This window comes from Poecilia mexicana, unplaced genomic scaffold (assembly GCF_051168715.1).
Source record: "Poecilia mexicana isolate PSO_F unplaced genomic scaffold, ASM5116871v1 scaffold_2, whole genome shotgun sequence".
Taxonomy (NCBI): domain Eukaryota; kingdom Metazoa; phylum Chordata; class Actinopteri; order Cyprinodontiformes; family Poeciliidae; genus Poecilia; species Poecilia mexicana.
The window spans coordinates 14,346,174-14,360,104 of NW_028263371.1; the positions used below are offsets into that span (position 1 = coordinate 14,346,174).

Genomic DNA, 13,931 nt, shown 5'->3' on the forward strand with positions numbered 1-13,931 from the left:
CCCTCCGCTCTCTTGTTTTCATCACTTCTATCTTGAACTTTCCACCCGCCTGCCTGCCTGCATAAAGCAGAATGCATGGATCAGAGATTTCTTCTCATTTGCATTTAAACGTAATATAACATTGTTCCTGTTGCCACTTTTAGATGTAATGTGGAGAATTGGCAACAGAAATCACAAGTGGCTTCACTTTCTGTGATGAGAGTTAAAGTTTGAGTATCGAAAAAAGAGAAACTTTAAAACTGAGGACAAGAACACAGATTTTTTTTTGCTGCAAATACTAGTTATAGTTACATTTGTGGTTATATTTTCAGTAAAACGATTATAACTAGGAATGGGACGATTGCCTGTATCGATGTATAACATGTTGTGAAAAGTTACAGCTTTTTAGATTGCTAAAATTTTACATCGGCTGAAAGGAAAGCTTAATCGCTTTTCCCGTGGATACTAGAAGGATGAATTTGGATTTATGTTCTGTCAGGAAAGCACAGATGGTAATGATGTGCAAAATAAAGGACTGGCACCCATTAATCTTAATGAAATGTTTGTGTTTTAAAGCTGCAGTTGCCCAACTACAACCAGACGTCTGGCGGCTCTGAGCTGACTATTTTACCAGCTGATTTCCACTGGTTATAATTATGTTACTCTGTAAAGACGAGAAATGTAAAAGTTTAAAACTGCTTCAAAATTTAAAGTTGAAACCAGGTATTTTCATTCACTACGAACGCATTGGTAATCATTTTTTCATCGTTTAATAATCAGACGAAATGTTTTGGGTCAGCTAAGATTATGAACATGATTTCTTTCAGATAACTGGAAAAAAAAATCAGTTTGAGTTTCTTTTTTAACATGCATCAATTTTCTTAATAGTTGTTCATGTGCAAAAATTTCAAAAAATTGAACTACATTTTTCACTTTCGATACCAATACAAATATCTGAGGTTCAGTATCGGCCGATTCCGATCCGATACAGAAAGACGGTGCCGAATTGATTTAAACAGCTTTTTTTTAGCTACATAAACTTTGTCAAACATGTAAAAACGGCAAATTTAATTTGTTTAGTCAGTAGAATTAGGATCATAACACCAAATGTAAAAAATAAACCGCAACAAACCTTTCAACTGGTTGAGTGTAACTAGGAAATCTAAATATAATGTTACAGGTCCAGTTCCTCAAAGGTACTGCTCCATTGTGTCAGGGTGAACTGTAGAACTGCTAATAGCAGAAGTTGTCCACATGTAAGGACACTGCTGATTGTTCTGAAATTGGACTACCAGATGTGTACAACGGTCTGCAGCAGCGTTGTGTTGGCAGCACAATCGTCCACTGTTAGTACGTGAAGTTAAGGCATTGTTTCTTTAGAGCGAGGAGAGCACTTATAGAAAGGCCTTCTGGTGTTGTATTAATGCTTCAATTATAGAACTGGAGAAAGCACTGTTATTTGCACAAATGACTCAGTTCTCAAGTGTGTGTGTGTTTATGTGTGTGTGCGTGTGTGCATGTGTGTGTGTTCCCCTCAGCATGTCTGCATGTTGTACCCGAGGTCAGAGCAAATCTCTCAAAGCAAAAGGATTTACATCTGGTTTTTTATCCATGGACATTGTGTGGGTGGGCTCTGATTCTAATAAAACCTCCAAACAAGAGGTGTTTTTCATTGTCCCTCTGTTTTTAATCACTGAACGAAGCATTCATCTTCCTATCTCGACTCTTTAGAAACGTTTTTCTTTCTTCTTATTTTCACACCCTGCCAGGCTTATTCAGCTGAGGAAAAAAAGCCAAGCAATATTTGCATTTAAGCTGTAGGTGCTCTCCTAATTTGGTTTGTAGAGAGTTTATGAAGCCATGATGTGAAAAAGCCTAAAACTGGAACTTGGAACTTGCTATAAATGAAGGCGGCTGAACTGCAAAAAGAGCTACAAGTTCACTGTGCTAATGATGGTGACGGAGCAGCAATCGGTATTCATGAGCATTTTGGAAAAGTTTGGACTTTGAGTCCTTTCCATGTCTGGATAAGTGTAATAATAATGTAGAGTAAGGAAACCTTCATCTCAGTCTTTAGAAGATCAATCTGTGTCAAATCGTATTAGTAGAGTGGGCACCTCAAACACAGAGACATCTCATTAGTTCCCGTTATACCATTGGGGTTTGACCTTTAGACCTTTGCTGCATGTCCTACTCCCTCTACCCATTTATTGACTGATTATTGTCAACAAAGGCCATAAATTCTTAAAATCCAACAATCCACTGATCCATCCATTTGACCGCCGACATGGTTTAACCATCCATTCCTCTCCCCGTTTATCCATCCATCTTTGTTTGTCTGTTACCCACCCTGGATGGATGGCTGGGTACATCCAGCCATCCATCAATCCTAGTATTCATCTATCTATTCATCACTCTGTCCGTCCATCCATTCTTTCACCAACCTGTCTGTCTTTGTACATCCTTGTTTGTCCATCCCTCCCACCCACAGTAGAAACATTCTTTATATGAACTTTAGAAACTGGCTGAACAGGTTTGAGTCTGGAGTTTATAGAGTTGTGCCCTAGAAAGTTGGTAGGAAGCTTAAACGACAGACGTCAGAAAACCCCAAGTGAGGATGTAGAGGTGGAGAAACAAGAAAAGAAGCCAGATGTTGAGGAAGTGATCAGCCACAGAAAGAAGGAAGAAAGGATGACTCGAGTGCAGAGCACCAGATTGCAGCGAGCGGTAACAAGGTCAGGGGAGCAAGCCAAGTCTGGCTACGTCTCATAATGAGACGGAGAGCATCTAAAAGACAAGCCTAGACTCTGCAGGCATAAACACAGTGGTAGAGCCGTCCTGTGGATGAACAGATGGGAGGCAGCGAGTTAAAGAGATGGAGGACGACAACGAAGGAACGTCGCATGAAGCCCGGAGAAGAGACACAGAGGTTCAGGGATAATGATGGGAAACAGTTGAAAGGAAGGGCGAGTGACTGAAGACCGAGGCGGATTGAAGACGTTAATGTGGGACTTGGTGGAAAAGCAAAAGTTTAGCAATTTGGCAAAAGAGAGAAAGGAAAAAGCAGTAGATGATTGTTTCCTGCTTTATTTCCCATGGATCCAAAACACATTTCTGGATGATTCTATTTTGAGACCTTCTGTATCCTCCTCATCCCCCCCACATGTTTCCCTCCAACATGACATTGCTCTCATCAGATCCCTTTCTCCCACCCAAACAAGCCGCTCATCCTCTCTCTCTATACCCGCTCCGTGTTGAACGAGGAACGGTTTAGCTGTAAGCCGGGGACCGGACCGCTCCGTATCCCGCGCCGGCCTGTTTGATCCCACCGGGGAGCGCTGGGCTCCCTCTGATGTTTTGGCACACGCTGAACGCGTCGAGCCGAAATGGAAGGCTTCAGTCTAACTCCCGACTGCGTCCTGACCGCCGCGGCGCAGCAGGGGGGCAGACGGATCCCTTCAGGGAAGCTGAGCGTCTCTGTGATGACTGCCAATGTGCTGTCTTAGCAGATCTTTAATGCTTTCAAGCACTGAACGGTTTCAGGCAGGTGAGTGTGGTGACATTCATCCGGAGGAAAGGAAAAATCTTTCCTCCGGTCTTTCTTGGCCATCTTTGCGGGTCTTCTAGTCTTTTTGTACAGTTTTGACATTTGACACATACCTAGCTTTTTTTTTTTAAAGTTATTTTGCATTTTATTCTTATACAAAGCAACAGACGAGATTGTATACGATAAAAATGAATGCATAAAAGCATTAAAGATCTCAAATATTCAGTTGGATGTTAATCGGCACTGACATTTTTTATTTCGATTCCCATTTCTGTGTAATATTGAAGCAAGCTATCTTATCTTCTTTCTCTCTCTGGGTGCTACAGATAAGCCCAGAATTATTCATACGCCTGGCAGATTTAGGTTTTAAATTATTTTCCTTCAGCCTGGGTGTTTGTTTTTCATAGGAAATCAGATGGATATCTCTCGAAAGATAAAACAACCCAACAGGAGTGTTAATTTTGGAGAAAAATAAAATTTTCTTACCAAAAGTAATGCAGTCTTGAAGAATTATTTATTTCTGTTTTGATAAACGGATGAAAAAAATTAAATAATAATAATAATAATAATAATAATAATGTGTTCCACTAATCTAACATTCATTTCAATAAAACTTTATTCATCCCCAAAAGATGGAGCAATGTGACATACAGAAAGACTCATAACCATTAAAGAACAACTTAAAGTGCAAGCTAAAAAGAACCAGAATTTTTTAAATTCACATGAAGAAGAACAGATTAGATTTTAGACAATGACAGGTCAGAGTTCAGGAGGTCCACTGCTCTGTGGACTAATCTCATAGCTGAGCCGTTTACTTGCAAGTTTCTACATATTTTGACGTATTTTCTGTGTTGATCATTTTACAGAAATAATTGAGTGAAATGATTGTTAATCGTGTAATTCTGCACTTTGAGTCGAACAGAAAAACGAGTGAAAATGTGATTTTAAATGGTAAGTATACGTTTAGAAGGGCTTTACTGATCATGAAAGCATCAAACGACGCCAAATACTTTTTTCTCTCGTCTTAGTAAGACAGGAGCACATAATGAGGCCAAACCATTAATTTGTAGCTGCAGCTGTTGAGCCTGAGCTGCTAAACCAGCTCAGTTGTCGTGCTCAGCGAGCGCTGCTGCTGCGTCAGCCAGCAGGGAACACACAAGGTGCAAGACGCACCGAGAATCGAGGGCGCTGTAACAAACAGGACCGGATGTTCATTTCATCTCCGCTTTGGGCTTTGCACCCTGCAAACAAACAACTTACAACAAGCCGGGGAAAACAGCTTGCAGAAGTGCAAGTCAGATTAAATCAATGGAGCAAAAATAGGGAAATCATCGGAAAGAGGACTAAGGATGGATGGAGTTGGGGAAATGGATTGAAGCTAAGATGGCTAGGATGACCAGGGAGAGGAGACGTGCAAGTTTCCTTTAGAAATAAATGTAAAACCACAAGGGGTTAAATTTCATGTAAGAATCGTAGGGTAACTTTATTTTGAAGGGGTGCACATAAGACTGACATAAACATGACATAACACCTGTTAGGAACATGAATGACTCTTCATAAATGTTTACAGCTGTTGTCAAGACATGTCATTCAGTAAATATTGACATTTTTAATGGAACTAAGTAACTAAAAGTTGAATAAAAGTGTCAAATTTGCATTATTCAGTAAATAATTACACTTAATGTAAAGTTCTGTTAAAACCTGCATTAAGTCATTTAAAAGAGTCAACGTTTTATTAAGTGTCGTATACCAAATTATGCTTCATGACAACAGTAATGAACATTCATAAAGACTTCATGTTTATAACATGCTGTCAGGTTTATGACAGTCTCATGCACACACCTTCAGATAAAGTGTTTCCTCGTTTAGATAAAGGTCTCGTTTTTATGGAAAACTGTATAGAAATTATTATTGTGCTATATATCCACTAGACTTGGGTTTGTGGCATTAACCTCAATTAACCTCATTCTAATTGAATTCAAGTTTTCTGGAGAAAAAAACAGTTTTGCACATTTTAGGAAGATGAAAGTTCAACCTATTTTCTGGCGTTTTGTCTGATAAACCAAAGTGAAATAGCTCAAATTTGTGAATAAATATCTTAAATGCAAGACCATGCATGCATTTGTTTCAGTCCAACTTAATATAAAACCCCTAAATAAAACCTAAATCCAATCATTTGTCCTCAGGAACCCACTTAGTAAATTCAGTCCACTGGTGTGTAATTTGTTTGAAAATGACTGAACACACAAAACGTTTTTTGAGGTTCCCTTTTTAGCAGGACTATAACCCTGAACGTAGAGCCAAAGGTGGAATGAAATATTGTAAAAAGGGCCTAGTTAAAGTCCAGATCTAAAGCCTACTCTGTTTCCAGACTCTGTCCAATCAAACTAACTGAAATGCAGTAATTTTGCAAAGAATGGGTAAAAGAAAGACATTTCGAAATGACCTGCAGCTTTATTTATGTACTAATAAAATGTGAAACAGTTCAGATGTAGGTTATGAGTTCATACAAAAAAACTGCATGTTCATTTTCACCGTACACAAAACATGTGACATTGAAGGTAGCGATAGCTTGGTAGATTGACTAAATAATGAATGAAGGATGTCTGCAGCAACAATCCATTGAAAAGCCAAAATGACCCGTTAGTCACGTCTTGTTTATCATGACATCAGTGCATCACTTCTAATCACACTCAGCGTGAGGTAGACGTCAAGTCTGTCACTTTCTCATATTGTGACTGGGCCAAATGAAGTCCTCTTGGAGCTAATTCGATGACGCCCTTTGCGTTTCCCACCCGCCAGCCTCCTCTTTTGTGTCTCGCCCTGCCTGCGATGCCGCGCCAGTGAATGCTAAACAATACGAGTAAATGGATCAGCTGACGGCGGAAAGTGGCAGAACAAAGTCTGAAAAATGACACACGGTAATCAAACACACAGCGGGTGACTTAATCCTGTCTTCGTCTGCTCGGCCCCCTCGGGGCCCTTCCTACCAGGCAGCACATTTCACAGTCTACCCTGTAATCCGTTTAGGAGGCGCCATTACGTGTCAACAGTGGCCCAGTGCGTTCCCCAGAGAGCACGCTAGTCGCTCTACGTAACCAGATGGTACGCACTGCTTGTACGGTGGAGCAATTTGGTTGATGAAATGACTTTATTACATCCTCATAAGTTCATGAGGTAAGGTTGGCCTATTTCTTCAGTATGTTATTTTTTTTTTCCCTCCATCATCGTGGAGAAATGTTCAGTCTTCAGATTTAATGTACGAGTCAAAGCATTTCGTAAGCTGGTGTGTTCGGTTTGACATTTCTGAAGGACTTTGCAACATTGACATCACATTGACCTTCATAAGGAATCAAATGTGGCTCACTTGGCAACGTGTTCTTGTTTGGACACTGAAATTGCTTCAATCGTTCAAAGCACTTTCTTGAATGAGCTGGATAACGAATGATTCTGACTTTACAGGTTAACACAGGATGCTATGTTTGGCTAACCAAACATAGCATCTGTCTACTTCTAACATCTACTACCGTAACACTGATTTCCTACAGATATGATCACTTTCAGATTGAGTTCCTCTGACATTAAAAGAGGCAGTATACATCCTGAAAACGGTTCTGCGTTTTTAACAAGCTAATTGTAATATCTTTTTACTCGACGTAGAAATAACAGAATAATACTGTCTACATCCACCAGTACATGTATCTGCTGCACTTGTCTGTGAGACGCATGTGTCCACATTGCAACATGAGATATTTACACAGATTTAACAAAGATAACAAAGATGCTTTTTGTAGCTTTTTTTCTATTATTAAATAATTTAAAAATATGTATTTTTAAAATGTTTCTGAACCATCTAAAATAAGGTTTGTTGCAGTTTATTGTTTACATGTTTGACCAAAGCAGTCAACCTATTGTTTTTGTTGGTTATTTGTTTTACATTGGCTGTTCTACTCCTAATTGTAATGACTGAATACATTAAAGTTGTGTTGTTTTTACGATTGACTAAGCTTATGAATCTGTTGGTGTATATAAGTTTGCTGTGCTGGTGCAGAGTTACCAAATAAATTAGTAATAGAGTACATTTATGTCTGCATTTAAAAAAAGTAATATTTTAAGTCAATTCAGCTCTACGTTTCTGTATCGTATTGGTATCAGCTGATGCTAACCCTCAAATATTAGTATCTGTATCAGAAGAGAAAAGCGTTCATCCCTTAAAACAAAAGCTATTTTTTTTGCTACTTTTTATACCTGTGATAACTGAATGCAAACATATTGTCTTGAACTTCTTTGCAAAGCAAACCGACTGCATTGCCCGGTTTTCTTCCATTTCCTGCTCGTGTGGGTTTGTGCACGCACGCGAACACATCCCTGACCGATCGATTTTAAAGAGCGCTGTAATGCATTTAAAACAGAGCTGGACTCTCAAACCGTCAGCCCCGGAGGCAGAGCCATCGGAGCAAGTTAGGAAATGACAAAGAGCCGCCTGGGCCCGTCCTCCCCGACGGTTCCCGATGTCCCAATCTCGTCTCGGCGCCGCGGCGGTTATGATGTCAACAGAACAAATCCGCGTAGACGTGTCAAGGAGAAAGAGGACTCGAGCGTTGTTTTCGTTTTGGTTGAAGGTGTAACTGTGTTACATTTCACGATTCAGTAGTTATTGGTTGGGTAGGACAGATTGTCGGCGTGAATAACATTCATCCATTATGAAAGCTGCAAAATGAGGAAGTGCTCTACGAGTGAATGGCAGCCCTCCTCTAAGCCTTGAGGCTTTTTAATTATTTCTGCATAATAATTTTAGGCCGGCATATAAGACTTGACAGAACATAAACATCTGATCTGAAGCATCTTCCCGCTCATTAATATTTAATTTCCCTAATTAGATTGAAAGTGCCTGTAGTAACTTTTTTCCTGAAGAGGGCTGTTTAAAAAAGCACCAACTTTGGGATACGTTAGAAGAAACATTCACTACAAAACATTACCGTTTTTAACTGCATAAACAAGATAAAGACAATGCACTGGCACTAATTAGACAAGTCCCTCTATACCTGTTTGAGGTTTCCATTCATGTCCCCGATGGCAGCTTGTTTTTTTCCCCCTCCATGCTCATGTCTGGAGGAAATCACTGCAGGAAGAAGATTATCATAAACCATCCGGTTTTATCTGCGTGCGGCTGCTGGGCGGTCGGCTCCGATGGCTCGTTTGGACGTCGTTCTTGTTTGATGGCAGCAGCAGAGCTGGCAGTAAAACTTTAAGGGCCTTGATGCACCCAACCGGGAGGTCACCGACCGACGGATGGAGGGTTTTATGATGATGAGCACATGTGTGCTGACTTGTAAAAAGCATGCTGGGGTCTGACCTCGGATGTAGCTGGTGATGCCATCTGCATAGGCATGCTTAGGATGTATGTAGGTTCACACAAAAGATTGAAAAGTGTTAGTCTTGTTTTTTTTGTGTATATTTTTAACATAGGGGTATGCAATAAATCGATAACAATATGTATTGCGATAGTAGATAAACCAATAGAGGATACATTCGGTAAACTTTTGAATAGTTTTATTGAACACCGATCCAGAACCGCTCGGCATTCTGGGGAATGTAGTCAGAGGGGAAGCTTTAGACGTTCAGCCTCTCACGGCCAACTAAGAAATGTTGGTGGCATCAGTGGACTCTCTCTTTGGTTTTCAACAACCTGTTGAGTGGCTTGCGCAGCAGCAGTTTCAGGTTTTGCCTCATAACTGCTTAAAAATAAAAATCAGAGTCGTGCAGTAAAAACTGAGGATAGAACAGGAAAGATCACACCACCAGTTTGGCAGTACTTCAGATATTTACAACAAAAACACTCATCAGTAATTATCAATAGCAACTGTTATGAAACCCTTCATCGTGTTTTTCAGTCTTATCGTCCAGCTCTAGATTAACGATAATAATATGCTGACAAAGATTATAACATAAAAGATGCTGTGCAGTTTCAGAAATATGAATGCTGTACTTAGGCTGGTCACAATAACAAATTTTCCCAGACCATAAATTGGCCCCGAAATTATCACAATAAACGATAATATCGTTTTGAGACCGTTTTCAAGTAATGTATTAAAAATGACATAATACAAGTTCCCCCTGTCAAAGTCGAGCATATTTTAATTTTGTACACAACACTTAACACTAGAACTGGAGGACAGTTTAAATATTAGTGAAAGGCAGTCTACCTCTGAATTACTTTAGTTGTGTATTTAAATTTTACAAGTCCTGACATGTAAAATCACCTGAATTTTGGATACGTTGTATGTGCAACAAAATGCTTCTCACTACCTGCAGATATATGCCTGTCATGCTTTAACAATCTGCAGTGGCAAAACAAAGAATTTGCAATTCTATGAAGCGCTCACCTTGGACTCAGCTAATACCTGAATGCAGCAGCACTTCTGTAGCAGAAACGTCCCTGGAAACGTTCTGTGATCTGAATATGAAATGCTGCGTCTCAGAATGGAGACAAAGTCCTCGTGAACCATCTACAATTCAAACATTGGAGGTTCTTGTTTCTCATGTCAAGAGATATTTTGGAAACCTATAAGAAGCAGATTGTTGAAGGAAAAGACAGAACTTCTTAAATGAAGCAGAATATCAGCAGATAGAAAAATAAAAAACAAAACCCTACAGCTGTTTGTAATTCTACAGACGCCTGGATTGATTTGGCATTTGTCCTTCTGTAATTTATTTCACTTTGGATTTATGCATTTCAGATTCTCAACATACTAAGACCAATCTGTGCATCTGTTTTTTTTATTATTGTTTTTTTTTTTTACGGCTAACCGCAGTTTAACCTCCAGATCCTTTCTGAAAGCCGAAGTGTTTCTGCAGACACCAGATTGTGTTGTTGCTTACATCTGCGCTGTGTGGACGAGTTTCACTGCTGTTTATCTGATGCAGCTCATATTATGTGACTGGAACATTACAGGCTTTAAAAAGTTTGAATTACCTTTTAAATAAAACTTCAAATGTCGAGAAGAAAATGGAAACAGCCAGCAATCGGTTTCGATCAACACTGGAAAATGTTTCATTCATAAGATTCACCAAAACTAAAATCTCACCATTTTCAGTCTAAAATGTCATCAAACAGTTTGTTTTTTAATTTGCTTTTTGAGTTAAATTTATCCATTAATGGGACTAATCATAAACATTTTTCAGTTTCTGCTGGTTTTAAGACCATTTCTCTCAAAAAATTGACACTTCTCTTTTTCAGCAAAAGTCTAAAATGGACAAATCCTTATTTGACTGGAAAAGTTTGACCAGTACACCTCAAGATGAGTGTATTAAAGCAGTGAGAAGTAACCGTGTTTTAGGAAACTGAGAAAGTTAAGATAAAAGAAGCACACGTCCACTTCTGTGGATGTGACAGTATGAGGCGATTCAAACCCAAACCTGGTCCTTTTATCATTCTTCACTCACTGTTTGGCCTTAAAGCTTTTCATGAAAGCTGATTTTCTAAAATTGTCCAGCCCGTGCTTTCCTGCAGCACAGGTTAAACTCTTGGGTATTTGAGGGTTTATGGAATAATCATTATTTATCAGTGTTGAGCTAGACTGAAAAACACTCCAATCCATGCGTCTGTTTCTCCAGGTGTTCAAAGTCAAGGCGGTCCAGCTGGCGGAGAAGCTCATCCCTGCCTTCAACACCCCAACTGGGATTCCCTGGGCCATGGTCAACCTGAAGAGGTGAGCGGCGCCAGCAGAGACGTGAACGTCAACCAGAGTTACGTTTTCCACAGGTTCAATCAGAAAGAGTTGATTGGTTTTGTTGCTCACTGGAACTTCAAATTCAAAGTCAGAAAGTACAACCTTTACCAAAATAATAATAATAATGCATTTTATTTCTATAGCACTTTTCTGAACAGTCGCACACTACATGAATCACGTAAAATCACAAAGTATATCAAAATCATAAAAGGAGAACATTTAAATACAAAGAAGTAAAAATATATCTGTGTAGAAAACCTCACATGCCATGGTGCTCGTATTTACTGAAGATGAAGGGAAAAAGGAGCAGTTTGCAAAAAATCAAGAACAGCCTGTAAATCAGCTGTATAGTCTGAATCTGCGTCCCTTGAATAGGTCTGTGAAATAAACTACAAACCGTTAAGGAAGCCGAGGGAGCAACTGGTTGCCATGGATACTTTGAACAAGACCTGTTTCAAAGATTAGCAGTGTTTTGTTTTTTCCCTGCAGTGCTGCACCCCTAATACTGCTTAGGTTTGAGCTCCCAAAGGACAAATGGATACGAATATATACAAGACTCAAAAAAACGCTGGAAATTAAAGCAAGTGTTTTCACTGTAACTTTTAGGAGTCGATATTCAAGTTATAACCAAACGTTAACAGTACCTTAAGAAACTACAACAACTCCATGACTACAATTTACCTCTTTCCACAAAATTGCCACGCTTTACTCAAATGTTTGACCTGCTTTTGTTAAAAAAACAAAAAACAAAGAGCAAGTAGGAGACGTGCATCACGTCTTTGCAGCTGGTTTTAAAGCACAAATGTTGCTGCACACGTCGTTCCCCTGACATCGGTACCTTTCAGGGTTACCTGTGCTGCCCCGCTCTGCCGTTTTACACCCCGTTACTCTGTCACAGTGCTGTTTTCACCCAGTAACTATTTGAGCTCATTATTGCAGTGTAGCCAGCAAGGTGGTTCAAAGGAGAAAACACACAAACCTGATTCACAACTTGCCAAAGTGTGTCACAATCTGTCTTTTTGTCAGTGTTGTCGCCTGTCTTTTTCCGGTCATAGCATCGTTTAGATCTCATTTTAAGTGTACAAAACGGACAGATTCTGCAGGTTTTGTGAACAATAAGTAAGTTGAAATAGAAAAGTTGTGTGTAAATATAGCAGCTTGGTTGAAAAGCTTGTAGAGTCAGAATCTGCTTCTATGGCCAAGTTTGTGTTTCGCTTTGCTTTCAGTGGTGACGTTTAAAATAGAAACGTACACAGGCAAATGAAAAGACAGTTTGTCCTGTAAATACGTATGAACTGTATGCAGAGACATGGTTGAATTAGTACAAATATGCAATCTGGTATCTGTCTGCAGACGCTGTTTAGAGAAACAGCCTTGAGGAAGAAAGTGTCTCTATTGTGTCTGGTCTTTGCAAGTAGTGCAGTCACAGTGGTGTGATGTGTGGATTTCAGGAGTTTCACAGACTCGTCTGCTGAGATGGAGTCATTTGTGTAGAGAGAAGAGAAGAGGGGCGAGGACTCGCCCCTGAGGGACTCTGGCATGTGTAAAACTTTGCAAGGGGAATATCGGCTCCTTCTTTTTGACATTTCTTCATTTCCTAGATTATTTTTTTCCATCCATAGCCTTCTTATGGTCCCACCAGAAACCTTAAATCGGGATGAGGTCGGGGCTTTGACTAGGCCAAAGCAAGCCCTGACTCTCTTTCAGACATTCCGTTTCGGTTTTGATCCAAAGTTCAAATAGCCTCACATTCCCCAGTCATCACACTTTCACCTCCGTGCTTCAGTTAATAGAAGGTATTTTGCTTATGTGCAGGATTTTGGTTTTCAGAATGGAAAAAGTATAAAGAGAGCACAGACCACATAGTAAATCATTCATGCCATTTTTCTAGGTTTTAAAATGGATTATAAACAAGACAAGCACATGGATTATTTAATTACAATGACTTCTCTTATTTGTCATGTTTTTAACTTCTCATATATCCACATCCTTACAAACTTTGCTGAAGTGAAATCAGAGAATGAGACAGAACTCGATAGCAGCCTCTAAGTTGACTAAGAATCTTTGTGTGAAGAAGTGCAGGTCCAAAACAAATCCATACTTCTGCTTCTCAACGGTGATCAAAGCCCCTTACGTCTGACTTATTCATCGTTCAAATAAAATAAATAAAAATAGAGATTTGACTCGAATCAACATCTGAAATGCCGTCGTGCTCGACGGTTAAATTATGCTCCGAGGGCTGCAAACAACGGTGCCGGCCAATTATTTTGGCAGAGTTTTAAACACGTCCACGCTCCACCCACACAGGCGTTTTCCCTTACTTTGCCTGATTGGACCTCTTCACCGGCCAGCGTGGGTTAAATGCAAACTGTGCTCATAGGGCAGAACCGTGTTTGCTAATCCCACAACCTCAAACCATTGGGATTTAATACCAGAGAGTGCTTTTTTTTTTAATTCTCTTAGAGGCTGTGGAAAAGTGTTAAATTGTGCTTCATGAACCTTTGGTCCACCCCGTTAGTTCACAGCCTGCAGAAAAGCTTCACTCAGTTCCTTTTTCATCCACATAAACTAAACAATGGTGGCAAAAAAAAAACATTCATGTGCATCTTCTCCTTCATTTCTAACCACTATCGACGCGTAATAACTTCACATCACTTAAATCATTAAGCATT

At 39.7% G+C, this 13,931-nt stretch overlaps 1 protein-coding gene across 2 annotated transcripts in view; it reads left to right on the forward strand.

Annotated features, from left to right (window-relative positions):
* Nucleotides 1-13,931, forward strand: part of man1a2 (mannosidase, alpha, class 1A, member 2) — a 110,649-nt gene that overhangs the window by 71,318 nt on the left and 25,400 nt on the right. For both annotated transcript variants that reach the window (XM_014996737.2, XM_014996736.2), the window contains exon 7: nt 11,144-11,238. In XM_014996737.2, the coding sequence (XP_014852223.1) occupies nt 11,144-11,238 (95 nt within the window). The remainder of the gene's footprint in view (nt 1-11,143; nt 11,239-13,931) is intronic.